The sequence below is a fragment of the Lygodium microphyllum genome, chromosome 26 (assembly GCF_053477565.2).
Source record: "Lygodium microphyllum isolate KBCC chromosome 26, Lygodium_microphyllum_v1.1.10, whole genome shotgun sequence".
Lineage (NCBI taxonomy): Eukaryota > Viridiplantae > Streptophyta > Polypodiopsida > Schizaeales > Lygodiaceae > Lygodium > Lygodium microphyllum.
In genome coordinates, this window is record NC_141160.1 from 23,170,418 (window position 1) to 23,189,487 (window position 19,070).

The following is a 19,070-nucleotide window of genomic DNA, read 5'->3' on the forward strand; positions in this document are numbered from 1 at the left end:
TAGACCTTAGAAGTGAATGTTCAATTTTGGCACAGCCAACTGGTTCATGGGAAAATAGAGACTTGCTGGGAAGCTTTAATTGTTGGACTTGAGTATTAGAAGGCCTGCAGAAGAGAGATATAGTGGTGATAGAATTTGTTTACTTGGGAGAGAAATTTGCATCTGAAAATGGTGTGTATCACAACGAAAACACTAATCCTAAATGAGGGCTGCTATAGATGTTAAAATATTGAATGCTGTATGTTTTTGAAGAGGGGGTGGGCGTAGCCTCTGCTGTTCTTATACATTCTAAATACCACAGTTTATTTTTGTTTCTGTAAATTTTTTTGTTCAACAAAATCTTGGGTTTTATCAAGCATGAGAACCATAGTGATATTCATTTATATATTTATGCACAAACATTAATCACGAAGGGAGCTACAATTTATTATTCTTTTTTCATTAAGAAGGCTGAATATTCTTTTCAAGCAGGTGGCTGAACTTCCTCAGAGCGATTCAACCACAAGAAAGGCAAACAGTATAGATACCCGAGAACCACTTGGGATCAATCATTCTCATGACCCGATGTCTCCTCTAGCTGACCTTAGGGATGGCTATGAAAGGAAGCTTGCAACAGCCCTCCGGAAGAATGCAGCCCTTGAGGTGCAACTAAAAGTTGCGATGACAAATAGAGATGAGGCAGAGAGGAGTCTGGCTTCAGTGATCAATAGTCGACAGAAAACAGAAAAAAGGTTGGCAATTGCACTCAAGGAGATTGAAGACCTCAAAAGACGGCTGGAAGAAGCTGAAATTGCACAGGAAGAGTCAAACAATTTGGCAAATGTTGTACACACAGAAAATATCAGGCTAGATCATGATCTTGCCTTCTTGAAAGCTGTTTTAGAAGACACACAGAAGGTAAAGCAGTTGCCATTTCTAGCACTATCATTTTGCATATTGAAGTTGCTATGCTATGGCCTTCATCAAACTTTATGATTCATACAGGAACTTCATACCACAAGGGGGGTCCTTTCAGGGGAACGGTCCAGAGCTTTTCATCTTCAGGTATGTGTTCTGAATTATTGAAAGAAATAGGTTTAGACACCCTAAGACATTCAAACGTACTATCTTGAAGTAGCAAAGCTGTTGCATAAGCTTGTGTGCTCAATGTACTTTTCTTAATAGATAACTGGGTTATATCCATGGTTTTTTCAATAAAATTTTCAGAGGAGTGGTTTGAGATGGCGATGACTAGGTATTAGGTGATAAACATGAATATTACTTGTATTTTCATATATCGACTTTATTGAAATTGTAAGCAAACTGCTGTTTTAAGGATTGAGACACAAAAACAAGATCCCAATAATTAAAGTCACGATTGGTCTAAAGTGACATGGGACGACCATTTTCTAGTTTTCCATCCTAGTCCCACCTTGGCCGTGTATCATGCTAGTTGTGTTCCCATGTAATATCCCCCTCTTATAGTGAAAGGGGACACCGATTCCTATCCCCATCCTTGTTCCCATCCTTGTCCCCAAAGCCTGTCCCATGTCTCTATGGATTGGTTATACCCTAGTGATGGAGATAACATGGTAGGGCAATATGGGCTCAGAGTACTGTAGGTGGTCTTCTCAAGTAAATTGTTGTTGCCGCCTCTTAAAATAATTGCCATTGTCACTGACATTGGTGTCACCATTGAGGAAATTTCGTGCTCAAGCCACTTCATCACCAACCTATTTGTTTGCAACATGCAAAAAGCACCAAGGTAGATCCTCTAAATAGTCTCTTTTCAAATTTTGCAGCACACACACACACACACACAGAGACAAAGACACCCGTACTCTCACTCATACACACACATAAAGAATAAAATACTTTGTTTTGTATGTTCATTAAAAAATACATATAAATGTATATATAAAATCAGCTTACACACATATAAAATATGTGATTTATAGATCGTGGAAAGGACAAAGTTTCATGAACTAGAGTTTAAAAACACTTGCAAGGCCATATAAGAGTTGAAACTCAAGCCATGTTCTATTCCAAAAAGATGCATACAAAAGGGCATTTGTTATGCTATCACTCAATGCTCATAAAAGGACTCAAAATGGCATAATACAAAATGATTCATAAGGACTCTTGAGCGTCAGGTTCAGATACATTAGAAGGTGTAGAGGTCCCCTTATTGAGCTAAAAAATGCATTATTATTTAGTTAGCTTTCAATTACAGCTCTAAACCTCAAATTTACCAAACTTTTATTAAAAAGAAACACGATCCTAGAGAGTGTTTGTGTCCCATAAGCCAAACCCTAATTCGGGACAAACTATCCATCTACAAATACATAGGCTGTCTTCCACTTAGCACAATCTTGTTTTTGCAGTTTGTACTTGCCTTATCTCTGCTGTCCACACCCCATTCGCAGAGGATATCACAATTTGATCTGCTGCCCATTGCTGTCCATCATTTGGATCCTACTATCCAGCAATCTCCATCAGTTGGTGCTGCTTGATTCTTGCTGCTGATCAACTAGTTGCTGCTGCCCACACTGTTCCAGCTTGTAGCCTGCTACATGGGACTCCTACATCAACATTTTCTGTTGTATAACTAACTACAGCCTACTTTTTATTGTTTCAGCCAGTTGCCTGCCAGCCACGTGGCATCAATCAGCATTTTTCTGTTCTGCATCATCTCCAGCCTGCCACTTTATGCGATTTGGCTGCATTTCGCTGTTCTAGCCCTAGTTTGATCTGACCACACCTGAGCTGTGTTTACTATTGGAAGGCATTAACGGAGGCCGTCTATTGTGTTTCGTGATCTGTTAGAGTATGATGCACTCTCTAGCTCATACTCTCTACCCCGGTCCTAGAGCCATGGGAGTTCAAGGGTTAGTATTTCACCTTTGCATAGTATATTTGCTGCATTTAGCATCGTACATATATTCAACATTCATTATTTATTAATTATCTTCTTCAATTTTCATTGCCTATGAGTTATCCTAATCATAACTGTGTTCTTTATTAGTCTGTGCTTTGTCGTACAATTGTGTTTGTTATCTGTAGACGAGTATTTCTTCTCATGATATTAGAACTAGGTACTCAAAGAAGAAACCTAGGATTTTGATTGGAGAGCTCGTCATTAGAAACAAGTTTATAGAGGGAAGATGGCCTCGAACATGTCTATATCGCTTCAGTCTCCAGAGCCCTCTATACAGAGACCCGAGTAGGAGTAGACTTCATAGCTTGCTCTAGAAGGATTTGACAAAGGACTACCATGAAGTCCAAAGGCCATATGAGATTACACGAGCTGAGTATGATCTTATTTTTATGGATTGGGCTTAATTGTTGCTAGAAGGTAAACCTTTGCTATCCCCTTTAGATTTGGTGCACAGATCTACTGATTTTGCAGGAAGGATGGACACTCCATACGGGACATGACATTTCACTGGAGAAATCAGCATGGAGTAGAAGTCTTTATTTTCTTCCCCTCCTTTTACTTTTCTGCCATATAGTTCATCTTATCCAGGTTCTACTTCTTTGCAAGATTTTGGTGATATTCTAGAGGATTTAAGGAATAGTGCAATCAATGCATAACCGTTTTAAGTCTCGAAGAGGACCGCCCTTTTTATGTAAACACAAGAGGTGCTTATAAAAAAAAAAATCAATTCAACCATTTTGTAAGTTTTTCTTCTTCTACTTTTTCATCAAGATTTTCTTTTTAAGGTCAACTAAAAGAGGTGAAACATCTCATTCTTCATTTCCATCTTCATCCACATTTTAATTTCAAAGAACAAATTTAGAAAATCAATTCAGTAAATTCACTCACACATCATCACCTAAATTAAATTTCGTACCCATTCACTATTCCTATGCATATACCACCAGTGACATCTCACATCACATTGGGGGATTCATAAAACATACACACATCTTTTAGGATCTTTTCTTTTTCGGGTGGTGGAGATGCGTCTATGCAAGAGGCTTGACCTCTATCTTACACACTTTTGGGCTTTACACATGGGATATCCTCCCAAGCTTTATTGAATGTGGATTGATTGGTACCATTGTTCATTGGGATGGCTTTACCTAGTAGACCGACTGGTAATATCCTTGTGTCTCAGTCTATAGTTGGGCAAGGCTATGGAGTCCTAGTTAGCTCCTCAGGTGGCACCTTTTGGACCATCATATCCTATTATTGCCTATCCATCTCCTTCTCCTTATTACCTATCTTATTTTCTTATCCGACCCCTCATAGTTCTTTCTTCTTGTTAGCTAATTATGCATTTACTAACAAGATTCATTTTAATAGGTCTAACTACACTACTTGGTCAAACTTGATTAGGCACATTCTTGACTCACAAAACTTGTGGGACATTGTTCAGGTTTTGAAACCCCAACCGGACCCTCCCCTTGTTCCATAGGTTGTCTATCCTTGAAAGGCTAGAAATGCCTCCGCTATTGTTGAGTTGATGCTATTGGGTTTCACTCACACCTATGCTCATAGAGGAGTGTCGGTGATTAGTAGGACACTGGGGCACTTTTTACTCTTGGTACGAGAGGTTTTTTCCACCAGACTTATTCTCTTTTTTTGTATGTGTTTATGTTACACACTTACGAGCACTTATCATGTTCGGGTGTGAACACCCCCTACAACCCTAAGGTTTAAGGGTTACCCTACAACCCTAAGGTTTAAGGGTTATACTTTGTACTTTCAGCTTACACTCTTTCAGTCTATTGCATTGGGTGTCGTGATTCACTCTCCACACTGTCTAATGCACTCTTAGCTGAGCTTCGATCTTCTCAGCCTCTCACAAATGCGAGTATTGCTCCCAGAGTTTCATTCACAATTACAGTATTTTGACCTTGCATTAGAGTGGTAGGAACACTTGATTGACTGCTATGCAGCTTTGGATAGGACCCATTGTATAAGTCTTGACCATGAGCTTCAAGAATTCATGATCAAAGACAGGGATGACCTTAAGGTCAAGTTGGTTGAGTATCTAAGTCCCTTGATGACTAGGTCACATTGTTCCTTAACAAGCTTCCTAAGAAATATTTCAATTTCATACAAGTAGTTTCATAGCTTACTATCCCCATGCTCTATGAGTTCAAATGTCAGCTATTGCGATACACTCAGCTGTTTGATTAGTTACATAGTATGTCCTCCTTAGAGGGGGACTCTTGTGTCATTATTATGGCGTTTTCAGCATATATTGGTGCTAACCTGATCATATTTATAATATATTTTTGGCTTATATGTGTCAAAAGATGACGTACGAGCGAGACAGTAGGGTTTGCGGGGAGGATCACAGAGTGAACTCGGCAAACATGGAGAAGAGAAGAGAAGAGAGAAGAAACTCTGATGATGAATGGAATGATGAAGTTCAGAATCATGGAGTGAATGTGATACAAGGGAACAAGGATGCCATAGCACAAGGAAGATGATGAAGACAGCCACGAACCACAATGTCCTCGTGAAGGGGTATGAGGGTAGTCAAGAGACTCGAGAGAGGAGGTAAGGGACTGAATGAATTAGCCGTAAAGAATGAGTGATAGAGGCAGCCTATAAATAGGCAAGAGATTGTCTAGGGTGGCAGTTGGAGGGAGGGTGCCGACTTCTGAGGTGGCGCCCCATTGTGGGCGCCCAGCCCCATTGTGGGATTGTCCACTGTGAAATCCTAAATGCTGAACGCAAATTTGTGAAGGGTTTCTCATCATCCCCTCTCAGGCCCAAAAAGGGGAAGAAAGAGAAGAGTGAGGTGGAGATGGAATGATACATGCTAAAGAATGCTCATGCAGCAGGTGCCACTTGGACACCGTTCCTTGTGGGAAAATTGTTCACTTGCCCAAGCGCCCTAGTATAAAGATGATGAAAACATGCAATGCATAGGAGGAATGTCTGACTTTGTGTGGTGCCAAGAACCATAAGGATATTCCAATACTCAATCTCGGAGTTGTCTCCACATTGATCAAGTGACCAAGGCAAGAAGAAGAGGAGGAAGAAGATGTAGAGGATTCCTAAGATCCAAGACTTCCACCTGAAGGGTAACTTGCAGTAAAGAACTGTAGATATAGTGAACGAGAGAACTCGAAACTCAATCTCCGTAGAGAAGCCACTAGCTCCGTGCATTTATGTGAGAAGGAATACGAAGGCCTCGCCACCAAGTCACTGTTGAACCTCCAAGGCCCCGATCTAGGTAGATCCTTGAGATCCTGGGTATCAATAGGTGAGATGACCGCTGGAAGGAAGCCATCCCATCCAAGGGTAGAAGAAGAAGGTAAAAGGCCTCCGCCAGGGTGTGTGAAGGATTGAGTGGTGGGTGGGGACCCCCTTTGAAGTTGGAGGAATAGGAGCCCCCTTTGAAGTCGCAGTAGATATAGATGTCCCCTTGGAGGGCAAAGAAAGATCATCCCCCTCTGACGTAGATAGGGAATCCAAAAATTCATGGATCACAGACTCCAAAATGTTTAAGGATGAATGAAGTGCCATCAGTTGTGTTGAAGAAGATATTTGGGGTGGTGAAGAATGCCTAGAGGTGGCCTCTCGAACTTGAGTAGATGAGGTGAAGGGTGGGGCTCAGATTGAGCAATGAGTAGGCAACAGGTGCTTATTCTCAATGGAGTGGACTGGGAAGCTGAAGAAGAGAAAAGAGTCGAGCAGCCACTATCTCTGAAAGGAGTGGACTGACGAGGAGACAACATCGAACAATCATTGTCTCTCGATGGAGCAGATTGCAAAACTGTGGGCCGCGGTAGCCATTGTACCTGAAAATAGGTGGGAAAAGACTGCCATTGGCTTTGCAACGATCTCTGGGAGGTTGTAGCGACAATCGATTCTCCATGTGCTCGAAAGGACTTAGTGCGCATCGGATGTGTCTTATTTCCTTGAGCATAGTATTCTGATAGTTGATGCAGAACGATCTCTGTGGCCCAGAAAGGAGAGGTGGCACAAGGAGTGCCTGGTGGAAGACGCATATACTCCAAGGGGGTGGGGAGCAAAGGTTGAAGTTGGCAAGCATCGGCGGTGTGTCCGGTGATGCCACAGTAGGAGCACCAAGTAGTCTAGTCATCTGTTGGTAAAGAAGCCATGGGTACCAGTGTGCCTTGTTGAAGAAGGAAGAGGTCAGCCATGAACCATAAACTGCAATGTCTGCCTGAAGGGCTAGGAGCAGTGGAAAGGTTGGAAGTGAGCTGCCAGTGGAATGAGGATGCAACTAGGAGTAAGAGGTTGCAACCAGTAGAAAAACGCAGGTGAGGAGAGAGAAAGACTAAAAACGCAGGCTGCAAGAGAGGGAAAACAGCAAATGCAAGCTGTAGGAGAAAGACTAAAAGCGCAAGAAAAACCAGCAGTAGCAGTCAATATGCTAAAATCAACTCCAAACAGTGTGTGATAGGCTGGAAATAGGCGCCAGACTGTTGTAGACAGCAATGGCCAGCTTGGACCGCGATGTCCTCCGCATCCGGGGTGTGGGCAGCAAGCTGAAATACCTGAAATCTGCAAAAACGAGATTGTTTTTTGAATGGAGAGCGATCAGCAACAGTCGCTCTACTGTAAACAGCTGCAAACTGCCCAGGTGGAAGGCTGGAAACAGGGGCCAGACTGTAGATTACAGCAAGGGACAGCTGAGATGCGATGTCCTCTATCAAAGGGGTGTGGGCAGCAAGCTGAAAACACCTGAAACCTGCAAAAACGAGATTTTGATGCAGTGGAAGAAGAAGAGAAGTGGATGCTGAACCCACCACCAGTCTTTGCTGTCACTGGAGTGGAGGATCTTTGTCACTGTTTGAGCAGATCCAACTCTAATACCATGTCAAAAGACGACGTACCAGCGAGACAGTAGGGTTTGTAGGGAGGAACACGGAGTGAACTCGGCAAACATGGAGAAGAGAAGAGAAGAGAGAAGAAACTCTGATGAATGGAATGATGAAGTTCAGAATCATGGAGTGAATGTGATACAAGGGAACAAGGATGCTGAAGCACAAGGAAGATGATGAAGACAGGCATGAACCACGAACCACAATGTCCTCCTGAAGGGGTATGAGGGTAGTCAAGAGGTTGGAGAGATGAGGTGACGGACTGAATGAATCAGCCGTAAAGAATGAGTGACAGAGGCAGCCTGTAAATAGGCAAGAGATTGTCTAGGGTGGCATCCGGAGGGAGGGCGTCGGTTGTCTAGGGTGGTGTCCCACTGTGGGTGCCTAGCCCCTTTTTGGGGCTATCCATTGTGAAACCCTAAACGCAAAACCCAAAACCCTAAACGCAAAATGTAGAACGCAAATTGCATGTGAAGGGTTTCTCAACAAAATGTTCATGCTTCCTCCTCCAGAGTCATTCATTCATCACTTGCAAATTCCAATGTAGGTCTAGTTGGAGAGAGGGAGTTGATGCTAGTGCCCATGCAGCCAGTAGCTCACTGTTGTACGTGATTGTCTCGTGTTAGGTGTATGGATTTCATTTCTTGAGCATATCTTTGAGTTATTTCCTTGCAGTATTCTTTTGTTTTCTTTTTTCTCGTGTTGTGCAATCTACTGCAGCAGTCTCATGTGCTTCCATCGCTGCAACCATTTTTGACATGGTATCACACATCCATGCTTGGGCTTTGGCTGCTGTTTTCTGCTGTGGACAGTCTACCCTCTCACTATTTTGTTGCTCATCAGCTGTATACTATCTGTTGCAGCCTGGATGATCAGTCCCTGCTGCAAACAGCCTAGATGATCAGTCCTTGCTGCAAACAGCCTAATTTTCTGCCCTTGCAGCCTGTGCTTTTAATCAGCAGCTTGCGTTTTTTGATCTTGGGCTGTTTTATGACATAGAGCGAGATTGGCTTCTTGTTTGAGAGTATGTAAGGGGACACTTTCGTGGTCTAGTTGAAGGCCGGGAATCCATGGTCACACATGATCAGAGGCATTTTTGACAAGATGGTCATGTATGCTACTATGAGGCATTGTTGACAGACACTACGAGTTGTTATGATTCATCTCTATTTTTAGGTTTTGGTATGATCGACATCAATATTGGGTTCTTTCCAAAGCACCTTGGCAGTGGCTTAATCACCCATTGCTTGGGTATCCATGGTCCTATTCTGTTGGTCTTTGTTGTCTGGACTATGATGAGTCGTTATCATTATCATTATATCATTGTAGTATATCAGGTAACCCATGATCAGAGAGAGGGTGTTAACAGTTTTGCCAACTCGGAGTGAGTTTGGGCATGCAGTTTAGTGGGCCAAACATTGTAGTGATTTTAGGCATTTTTTATGTGTCCTTGTTATGGTGTTTTAGCATTTATTGCTGGCTGATCTAATCATATTTATAGCTTATTTTTTGCCTATATGTTTAGGCTTCCTCCTCCAAAGTCATTCTTTTAACACTTGTAGATCCAAGTGCAAGTCTTGTTGGAGAGAGGGAGCTAGTGTGAGTGCCCACGTAGCCAGCGACTCACTATTGTACAGGAGTGTTGTGTTTGGTACATGGATTCCATTTCTTGAGCATATCTCTATGTTCTCTCTTTGTAGTGTTTTTTTGTTTTCTTTGGTTTTGTCTTTTCTCGTGTTGTGCAGTCTATTACTTCAGTCTTATACGCTTCCATTGCTGCATCCACTTTTGACAATAGAAACAACAATTTAGGGCAGTGGAGAACTCAAACCCATACTGTCAGTGGTTGGCCATCACGGCTAGTTTCATTCTTAACTCCAAAGGGCATGTCTAAGTAGTTTGTTGGACCACATACCCACCTTGTCTTTGTAGAGACATCAGAGGATGGAAGCTTAGTCCATATTCGCACGTTACCTCTTGACAAGGCAACCACAAAGGCCCAATCTACTTGACCAAGCATATCTTCACTTGTTTGGATTGTGGATCGTGGAGCCCCATCGTATGACCCCCCATCTAGGACATTTTTGTCTCCTGAGCCCATGCAGCCTAGAATGTCCAATGTGAACAAATCCTTGGTCAAGATCCATGGTCTAGGTTGCTTCAAGTTTGATATTAATGAGGATAGGGATCTCACTTTGTTGGACAATGTGTATTATATTTGCGTTTACTGCTGAATAGGCTGCCTCTACTATTGTACAACCATTTGTTGCTTGTTGCTTGCTACCGTGTGTCATTAACTGCTGCTTTTAGTGTGCTGCTGGCCGCATGCTGTCACATCATCAATAGATCTGCATTTTGCTGATTTTACTTGTGCATGACTTGTTTGTCACTGATCCAGCCACACCTGAGTTGTGTTTGCTGTTGCCAGACATCTTCGGAGGTTGCTTGCTGCCTTTCAGATTTTTCAGAGTACAACACACTTTCCAACTCATACTCTTTGCCTTGGTCCTAGAGATGGGAGTACGGGGTCAGTATTTCACCTTTGCATAGCGTGTTTGCTGCATTGAGCATTGTACATATATTCAACATTCGTTAGTCATTCATTATCTTCTTCAGTGTTCATAGTCTGCGAGTTACCCTAGCTTTGTTTTTTATTTTTTATCAGTCCTATGCTTTGTCATATGATTGTGTTTGTTATCTGTAGATGAGTATTTGTTTAGATTGTTGAGCTAAAAAATTGTATTATCACTTAATTAGCTCATAATTACAGCTTCAAGACTCGAAATTGCCAACCATGCTTTGCCAACCTTTCATTAAAAGCATGGTGATCCTAAAGAGTGCTTTTGTCCCATAAGACAAACCCTAATTTGGGAGGACCCATCCATCTATAAATAGACAGGCTTCCCATCACTCAGACCAATATCTTTTTTGTAGACTACTGGTGCCAGAACTCTGCTGGTCACACCCCACACGGAGGATATCCCAGTTTGAGTTGCTGTCTACTGCTGTTTGCCATTAGCGCCTGCTTCCTGATACCTCCCAACTGCTAGTGATTGCTGCCCATTGCAGAACAAGCTGCGTTTACTGCTAAATAGGCTTCTTTTACTGCTGTACAACCATCAGCTGCCCATTGCTTCCTGCCACATGGCGTCAGCTGCTGCGATTTGCAGTTTGCTGCTTGGCAAATTTATTGCTGAATTTGCCACCACTTGGTTTGGACATGGAGTTTCCTTCAAGCATTCATCATTAATCCTCTTTCTTCTTCATTTTCATTTTTATATGAGCTCATTTTTCTCGTGTTCATACATTGTGTGTGTTTTCTTTGCAAACTATAGTAACATGCGATGGCCTTTTTCTAGCTTCTTATCTTAGTCCCATCCTGTCCCCATACCATTGGAGTCTTGTCCCCATGTTAGAGCCCCTCTCTCATGGTGAATGGATGTCAATTCTTGTTCCCATCTCCATTCCAAAATTCAAAACTTGTCCCACGTTACTATGCCGCAAACAATAGGCCCCTTTTGACTATATTCAAAATAACACTTGCATGTGTTGAGGTTGTGTATCACATAGGATATTAGTGAGACTTCCTCGCATTCTCAACTTTCAAGTTCTTGCACATCTATTTTTAGCTTCAACATGCTCTTAATTGTTTAGTTGTTTGATTCGCTTCAAAAGCAAAAGAGAAGAAAAGTAGTGTTCTTGGCTTCTTATGCAAGCAACTCTCATATTTTCTTCTACTTTCAGGTATTTGGCATATCTTCTACTATGTTGAGGGCCAAGGCATTCTTAGTTCCCTTGTTCACCTCTTTGCTATTGCTTTTGTGTTCGTGTAGCACCATTGCCAGGTGTAGTTGCATTTGTCTACATTACTTTTGGTTCACATTTTTCCTTTGCCTCTTAAGTCACAACTCTTTACAAGGCTTGTTGTTTGCTTCTCCTCCTTCCCCCTGGATGCAAGGCTAATAATGGCCTCTAAACATGGTGGCAGCAGTGGCCAAACTTGTGACTCCCCATGATCCTCCCTCATGGCTGCCCTTGTCTCTTCCTTCAGCTGCTCATCTATTCATCAGCACCCAATCCGACTTCCATAGCGTCTAAACACAGTGGCCATAAAATCCTGCAGAGCATAGTATTTTGAAAACTATATATTGATGTCTTCCAGCCTATTGATATTGCTTGAATATAACAATGGCAGGGGTTCCATCATTCTCTCTATGTGGTAGTGCATGGTTCGGGGTTCAGAAAGCAAGACAAGGTTCTCCAAGGCATGCTGGACCAGCTCTGTACCCAGATCTATGCAATTTAACCAGCTCTCCAGTTTCTACCCAGTTGTCTTCCTCCCTGGTGGCTGCCATTGTCCCTTCCTTGAGCTCCTCATCTGTTCATCAGCACCAGTCTGACTTCCATAGTGTCTAAAGACAGTCACCATAAAATCCTTTTTAGGGCAGCATTTTGAAACCTATATATTCATGCCTTCCAAACTAAGATGGTTATTTATTGCTAGAATATAAAAGTGGGTAGGGGTTCCATCATTGTCTATATGTGATAGTGCATGGCTTGGGCTTCAAAAAGCAAGACAAGGTTCTCCAAGGCATACTGGATCAGCTCTGTGCCCAGATCTATGCAATTTAACTAGCCCTCCAGGTTCTATCTAGTTATCTTTGTGGATGGAGCTGTGCAGTGCCACAGTTTAGGTGCTAAATGGACATGTACTTGTCCTGTGGGTGCTGCTAAATGTAGAGGGGAAGATAGATTTTGCATGATTTATGGTTCATCAGCACTCAATCTGACTCCCTAGATTTCAGCACATTGGCCATAAAATCCATCTCAGAGTAGTAATTTGAAATCTAGATATACATGTCTTCCAACCAGATTGATGTTGCTAGAAGATGTGGAATAGGGACTAACTGCGCAGTGTGACAGTTTAGGAGCTAGAGGGCATATGTTTGTTGTGCAGGTGCTGCTAAATAGTGTAGGGGAAGATCGATTTGGCTTGGTTTCTGATTCATCAGTGTCCAATCTGACTCCCCTAGCATTAAAAAACATTGCCCATGACATCCTTCTCAGCATATTATTTTGAAACTAGATATTCATGTCTTTCATTTGTCCTTTCCAACCTAAGATTGATTTATTGCTAGAAGACAACACGGGTAGGGGCTCCATCATTGTTTCTACGTCGTAGGCTCTAGTGCAAGATTCAGGATTCAGAAAGCAAGACATGGTTCTCCTGACAAGCTTTGCACCAATATGCAGGCAATTTAATAAGGCCTGCATGTACCAACCCACAGTTTAGGAGCTAGATGGACATGTGCTTGTCCTATGCGTGCTGCTAAATAATGGAGGGGAAGATGGATTCGACATGAGTTCCGGTTAGAGGTGGGCTGTGCCCGATGCTGAAGAGGAATGGGTAGCGGAAATAGTTTGTCATGCCATATCTCTTGTATCAAAATATCTGAAGTTTAGACATACATCAGAGGTCAATCTGCAGAAAATTTTGGGCTATGCCAGAGTTGTATCTCGTACTAATGACCTTTAGGAAATGGAGAGGAATCCTTCTCCTCAGTACTTACTATTGTGACTATTACCTTGGGATGATGGGTAGGGGGACCCTCATTGCTTTGGGACAGGATCCATAGGAGGGCCTCTAATCAGCCTTGGCCCTTACGGTGGTTATATAAAGCATATTTTCTTGACCACCAATGACATGACAAAGGTGATCACCCAGTATCCTTCAAGGTCAGACCATGTAATATCTCTTTGACTAAATCATATCATTTGGCATTCTTTTTTCGAGTTTTACCTGCATGAAATGGATAGTGTCAGCTATCTGTCCAATTCGTACTTCTTCTCAAAGGATGGTTTGTCTGTCCAATTCGTACTTCTTCTCAAAGGATGGTTTATCTTAGTGTGTGGAGCACAGAGACCAAGGCTCATGGTTGCATTCTGTTTGCATATGGAACGTCCCGTACATTCGTTCCATATGGTTTCATTCAAGATCCATGTGTTCAACCTGTGGTGACCTTCCATTCAAGCTTATGTACGCTTCAACATTGAAACCATTCAAGCTTCATCTACACTTTCTATTCAAGCTCATCTACACTGGAACCTACTCTCCTCCCTCTCCCTCTCCCTTTCCCTCTCTTCTTTTTCCTTTCCCTCTCCCTCTTCCTCCACCTTCCATTCAAGCTCCATCTACACTTTCCATTTCAGCTCAAGCTTCATCCAACTTCCATTCAACCTTCATCTACACTTTAACGTACTCTCCCTCTCCCTCTCTCTTTTTCCCTTTGTCTCCCACATTCATCCACGCCTTCTCTTCCTGTCCTCTCTCTACCCCTCTCCCTCTCCCTCTCCCGTGTACTCTGTTCTTTCATAATTTATGTGTAAGCTGATTTTATATGCATTTTTATATGTACTTTTTAACGAACGTACCAAACAACATATTTTATTCTCAAAAGTTTTGTGTACATCCCATACTGTACATATTTGTGTACTGAACGTATCGTACAAATTGTATGAAACCACCCTGCCAAGGCTGAAGGATAGCCTCCGTCATGTGTTGTTTATTTGATCAATATGCAGCTTTCCTGGCTTGGACATTTGTTGGGGACCATTTGAATAGCAGGCCTGCTTTCTGCTTCCAGTGCATTGATAAGTATCATTAGTCTCATCTACTGCAGCAGTCCATGTTGGTAGTATCATAGATTTATCAGCTTGCTTTGGCATTGTTTCTGAGTCTGCATTATGTGAACATTTCTCTGGAGGGTTTTCTTTGAGCATTGATGGCATAGAAACATTACTTTTACAAAAAATCAAAGACTATTACCTTGGTGTTTTCCTCAGAGGGACCATGAAGGCAGATTTTATCTAGGGTTTTTCGGTTTGTGAAGACAATTAAGCATGCTCATCTCCTACATGATCTAGAGGCATTATGTATTTCTTCCTTAAAACTATATTGATTTTGAACAGAACACATATACACATATATCATTTTTGTAAGACTCAACATTGATGTTAATGGGAAATGTATAACTGTTTTAATACATAAAATGGTGTATCGAAAGTACACAGTACAAGACTGTTCAAATACTCCGCCTGGAAATGGTGTGCTTTGTTTTCTTCTAGGTGGAGCTTTTTGAGCTGAAGCAAACATTGCAGAGCCAAAGGAATCTCCAGACATCAGAAGCAAACAAGTCCTTGCATACATGAACTTGGGTATGGACTCAGTTGAGTAGATTTTTTTATAAGCACTTGTAGAAGTATCTTTTTGCTCATCCCACTTTTTTTTTTTTTTTTTGGGTTTTCTAGACAGAATAACAAACGTCAGACATGAGATGCTACCAATTACAGGGAACAATCTTACACAGTCGGCTTCCTAATTTGAAGCTGGCAATGAAAACATGTATTCTAATTATGTGTCACACGATTTTATTGGTCGTACGGGTGTATTTTATTGTGTACAGCCAAGGTTTTGACAAACAAAACTTATTTATCTGGAGACAACCTTGCATTGGATATGATTTCAATAAAACTGTAATCAATTTTTCCTGTCCACATGGTGCTGCCAACATGTTCCATTTTAGTGTGCCTGCAGCCTGCTGCATTGGAGTGATGCTGTGCAAGTTGGCAACTATGTAAGGTTAAGTTGTACATTATGGTACTAATACGTAAGGTACAGTACCTAAAGTACAGTGCAGTATTAACCCTTTCGTACGTGGTACTAGTGCAACTATGGTCATTGGACATGAAAATGTGATGTGCTGAAAGTGATAAGCCAGGGTGGTGTACAAGACCAAATAGCGCTCTTATAAGAATGGGAGGATGAGATAGTACGTGTCTAGCTATGTAGTTTAATGATACTCATATATATAGTTCCACCTAGTTAGGATCGATGGGTAGAGTATGTCATACATCCTTGATGAAATACTATGAGGGTAGCATTTGGGTTGGGTTCTCAACTCTGTTAGCTGTTGCGCATGTTATTGGTGGGTCTCCCTCATCGCTCTTTGATGTAGTAGTTGTGTCTGGTATCCTGTATCCATGGGCGATGTGCTGCTCTGGTCTCCGTAGCTCTTTGGATTGTCACCCCTCTTTGTGTGGGTGTCGTGTGGATGGTCATTGTTTGGAAGAAATCGGTGAGTTGTGATTCATGCCCCCCTCTCTATGTAGTGCCAGCTTATAGTAGTGATGTGGGGAACCTTTGAATCTCAACTAGGAACTGGCCTAAGTGGTATTGGTGTAGGGACTCCATAACTAGTCTGAGCGAGTAGGGTATCTAGTTGGGATTGTGCTTTCGGTTTTGTATTTGTGGATGTAGTGCTCCTTGCTCTCTACCTCCTGGCATGATTTGCAAATCCACTCAACTCTAGGGGTGTGGTTACTCTCTTGGTCTCGATCTTGAGCCGGTGAGAGAATACCCGAAGTTGGCTAATAAGTACTCTTCTCATTGGTCTCTGTAGTAAGACATCATTGTGGAGAGGGGCTGCTTGGGTGATAGCCATATATGTTGTATGTATAGTCGGTAGAGATTTTGTCGCATGACGAGATAGTCTATGTTGATCCCATATCCTATAGGCCATTGCTTGACCTACGCATACCACGAAGTCTCATGTCTTGCTTGAGCTAGTTACTTAGAGGCCTCGAAGGCCCTCCCAGGTAGTCTGTCTAGATGCATGTCATGTACTCTTATGTATGAAGATGATGGTTTGAAAAAGCACCTCCATCATCATGGGGGGTGCAACAAGCTTAGCTCTAATAATCTAATGTGGCACTGATGGTTTGCCACAAATTATCCATGAGAGCTTAATGATTTGTGGTCTCTCGATGAGTTCCATATGTATGTATGTAGCTAGGCTAGGGGTGGAAATAGGTACACCATACATTGTGGTTGGTGAGATCTGTGTGTCTAATAGCAAGCTCTGTGTGTGAGGCTCTTGGAAGTGTGCCTGGTGGCATTGTCACTCCACCTTGGCCAATGTTGCGTATCCTTGTGTGAGTTGGTCTCTAGTTGCTTGCGCCATGGTGAATCTCCTAGCAGATGTAGTGAAAGTGATGCCTAATTAAACGTATGAGTCCATAGCCTCCACCTCTCCAGCTTCTAGGACGAAGATAGATCTTCTCACTGGGGCTGATGTGTGGACGATCAAGATCTTGGTTTTTCCAAGATTAAACGTTAATTTGTGCTATGCATAGAAGTCATGAAGGGCATGGAGATGTTGTAGACCTTTCTACGATTTGGAAACCAAAATAATATGGTCATATTGTCAATATAAAGCATGATGTAGAGGAGTATACTTGCTATCTCTATCCCATCATCGTTGCCTAGTGTGATGTGATCTTTTGTCTCGTCGATGCAAAGACTTTTAGAGTAGGGGAGAGAGGGCACCCTTGCTTCACTCCAATGGTGTTCAAAGTCCTTTTGGGCATCTCACTTGGTCTAGAACCCTCTCATATGGTGCATAGATGCCCCAAAGCATGTATGATGGGATTCTCAATGTTTGTAGTCTCTATAATAGTCTATCTCGTGGAATGGTATCAAAGGCTTTCCAAAAATTCACAAAGTAGTAATAAAGCCTCTTTTCTCTTTTTCGCACGCTCAATTAGTTTGTCCTACTACTATCAATCTCCCTCTCTTTGCATATGCATAGAGTTTTGCCTTTAGCATTGCTCCACCTATCTTTGGGAATGTGTGGTCCACCATGATGGCTTTGTAGTTACCTCATGCTTCAGCTCTTCGGGAGGCCTTCGCACATGGCTTTTTTAAACATGCTAAGAATCTTCCCACTAAAAGTCTAGCATGAATTAGGTGCTCGACTACTAATCCATCATGATCTTGTACCTTTTCTCTGTTGAGTTTGTCAATGGCCTCTTGAACCTTACTCTCTTTAAAGAAAGTGGTGGTCTTTGGATAAGGCTATGGTGGATCAGGAAGAGGGGGTTGACCCTCGATGGTATAAAGATTGGCTACATACTCCTCCCATGTAGCAGTGGATGTAATAGGTGTGTAGCTGAATAGTACTCTCTAAAAAGCATCCAAGCCTATCTAGAGTCTTAGCTTAGGAACAATTAATATAGGCCTCGCTCTACTTGGGCCAAGAATGCTCTCTTCTTTCATTGTGTGACATGTGTAAAGAATATTTATGCCTACCAGTGGGTAACTATGTCTCTATTCAAGCATACCAACACTTAGTATCCCCTTGTATTACTAGCTATCTAGGTGACTCTAGTGCGAGTCGTCATCTCAGCAAGGTCCAGAGCCTATGCAAGAAAGTCACTGTCTAGAAGAGAGGCTCAACCCCCATGAATAGTGCTTCCATCTCTGCTATGATAATCTCATGTGGTATAGAGGGCACTTCGAATCATTTGTGAAATCATCAATACTAGCAGTCTCTCCATCTTCTCCCATCCCTCATATATCTCCTCCCCCTTGGGTAGTGACTGATCTTGTGTGGCTCTCCTCGTTGGTAGAGGCTTGGTTCCCATATGGGAGCCTCATACAGAAGTGCTAATGTGACCAAAGTGTCAAAGGGCCAAAGCTTCATTTGAGGCTCTTGAAACTGTTTGTTTGCACAATGACTCTCCGTTAACCCTAGAGATGCATAGCCTTGTGTTAATCTATCCTCTAATGCTCTCCTCAAAGTGAATCTCGGCCTTGATAATGTAATCCCTAAGTAAACATATCTGTAGACCACCTCCACTATTCTCTCTCTATATGTGAAATGGGATACAAATCATTGAAGCCACTAGGAGGCAGTGTTAAACACCATAACCTTGGTTTTTCCAAGGTTCATTGTGAGATCTTTGTCTTGATGATAGAAGGCATATAGTGTATCTAGGTGGTGTTGTAATCCCTCTGGTGTGCTAGAGATGAGTACTATGTCATCGACATACAATAATATGGGTATCAATGCCCCCCCATCTCCTCCCTTTTCTCGGCCCACTCCCTCTCCTCTTAAGTCCATCAATGTGGTTTGATATCTCATCAATATAACGGCTGAATAGAGTGGGTGAGAGTTGGTATCCTTGTTTTGTTAAGATGTTGAGCTCTACGAGCTGGCATCCACTACGTGCCTTAGTGATGTGGCACAATATTATTCACTGGCATGTTAGGTAACTGACATGAGGATGCACTAGTGATTCTAGTTGGACTACATCCATGTAGTCCATCCTTGGTTAGGGCACATTTATTATGCCCCCTCTTCTTTCTTAGTGGGTTCACACTTAGTGACTGTGTATACATACTTTCTGGAACTTTCATATTAGTCTTTTATCATGTT

General features: G+C 42.2%; 1 protein-coding gene across 5 annotated transcripts in view; it reads left to right on the forward strand.

The window, feature by feature from the left end:
- Positions 1 to 15,377, forward strand: part of LOC148013048 (Galactose oxidase/kelch repeat superfamily protein) — a 97,978-nt gene extending 82,601 nt beyond the window's left edge. For 2 of the 5 annotated variants that reach the window (XM_087667449.1, XM_087667450.1), the window contains exons 13-16: positions 472 to 897; positions 985 to 1,044; positions 14,920 to 15,009; positions 15,103 to 15,375. In XM_087667449.1, the coding sequence (XP_087523575.1) occupies positions 472 to 897; positions 985 to 1,044; positions 14,920 to 15,003 (570 nt within the window). In that variant the 3' untranslated portion in view covers positions 15,004 to 15,009; positions 15,103 to 15,375. Of the gene's footprint in view, positions 1 to 471; positions 898 to 984; positions 1,045 to 10,222; positions 10,322 to 14,919; positions 15,010 to 15,102 lie in introns of all 5 variants that reach the window. The other 3 variants (XM_087667447.1, XM_087667448.1, XR_015688791.1) reach the window with 2 other exon arrangements.
- The last annotated feature ends 3,693 nt before the right edge of the window (positions 15,378 to 19,070 follow it).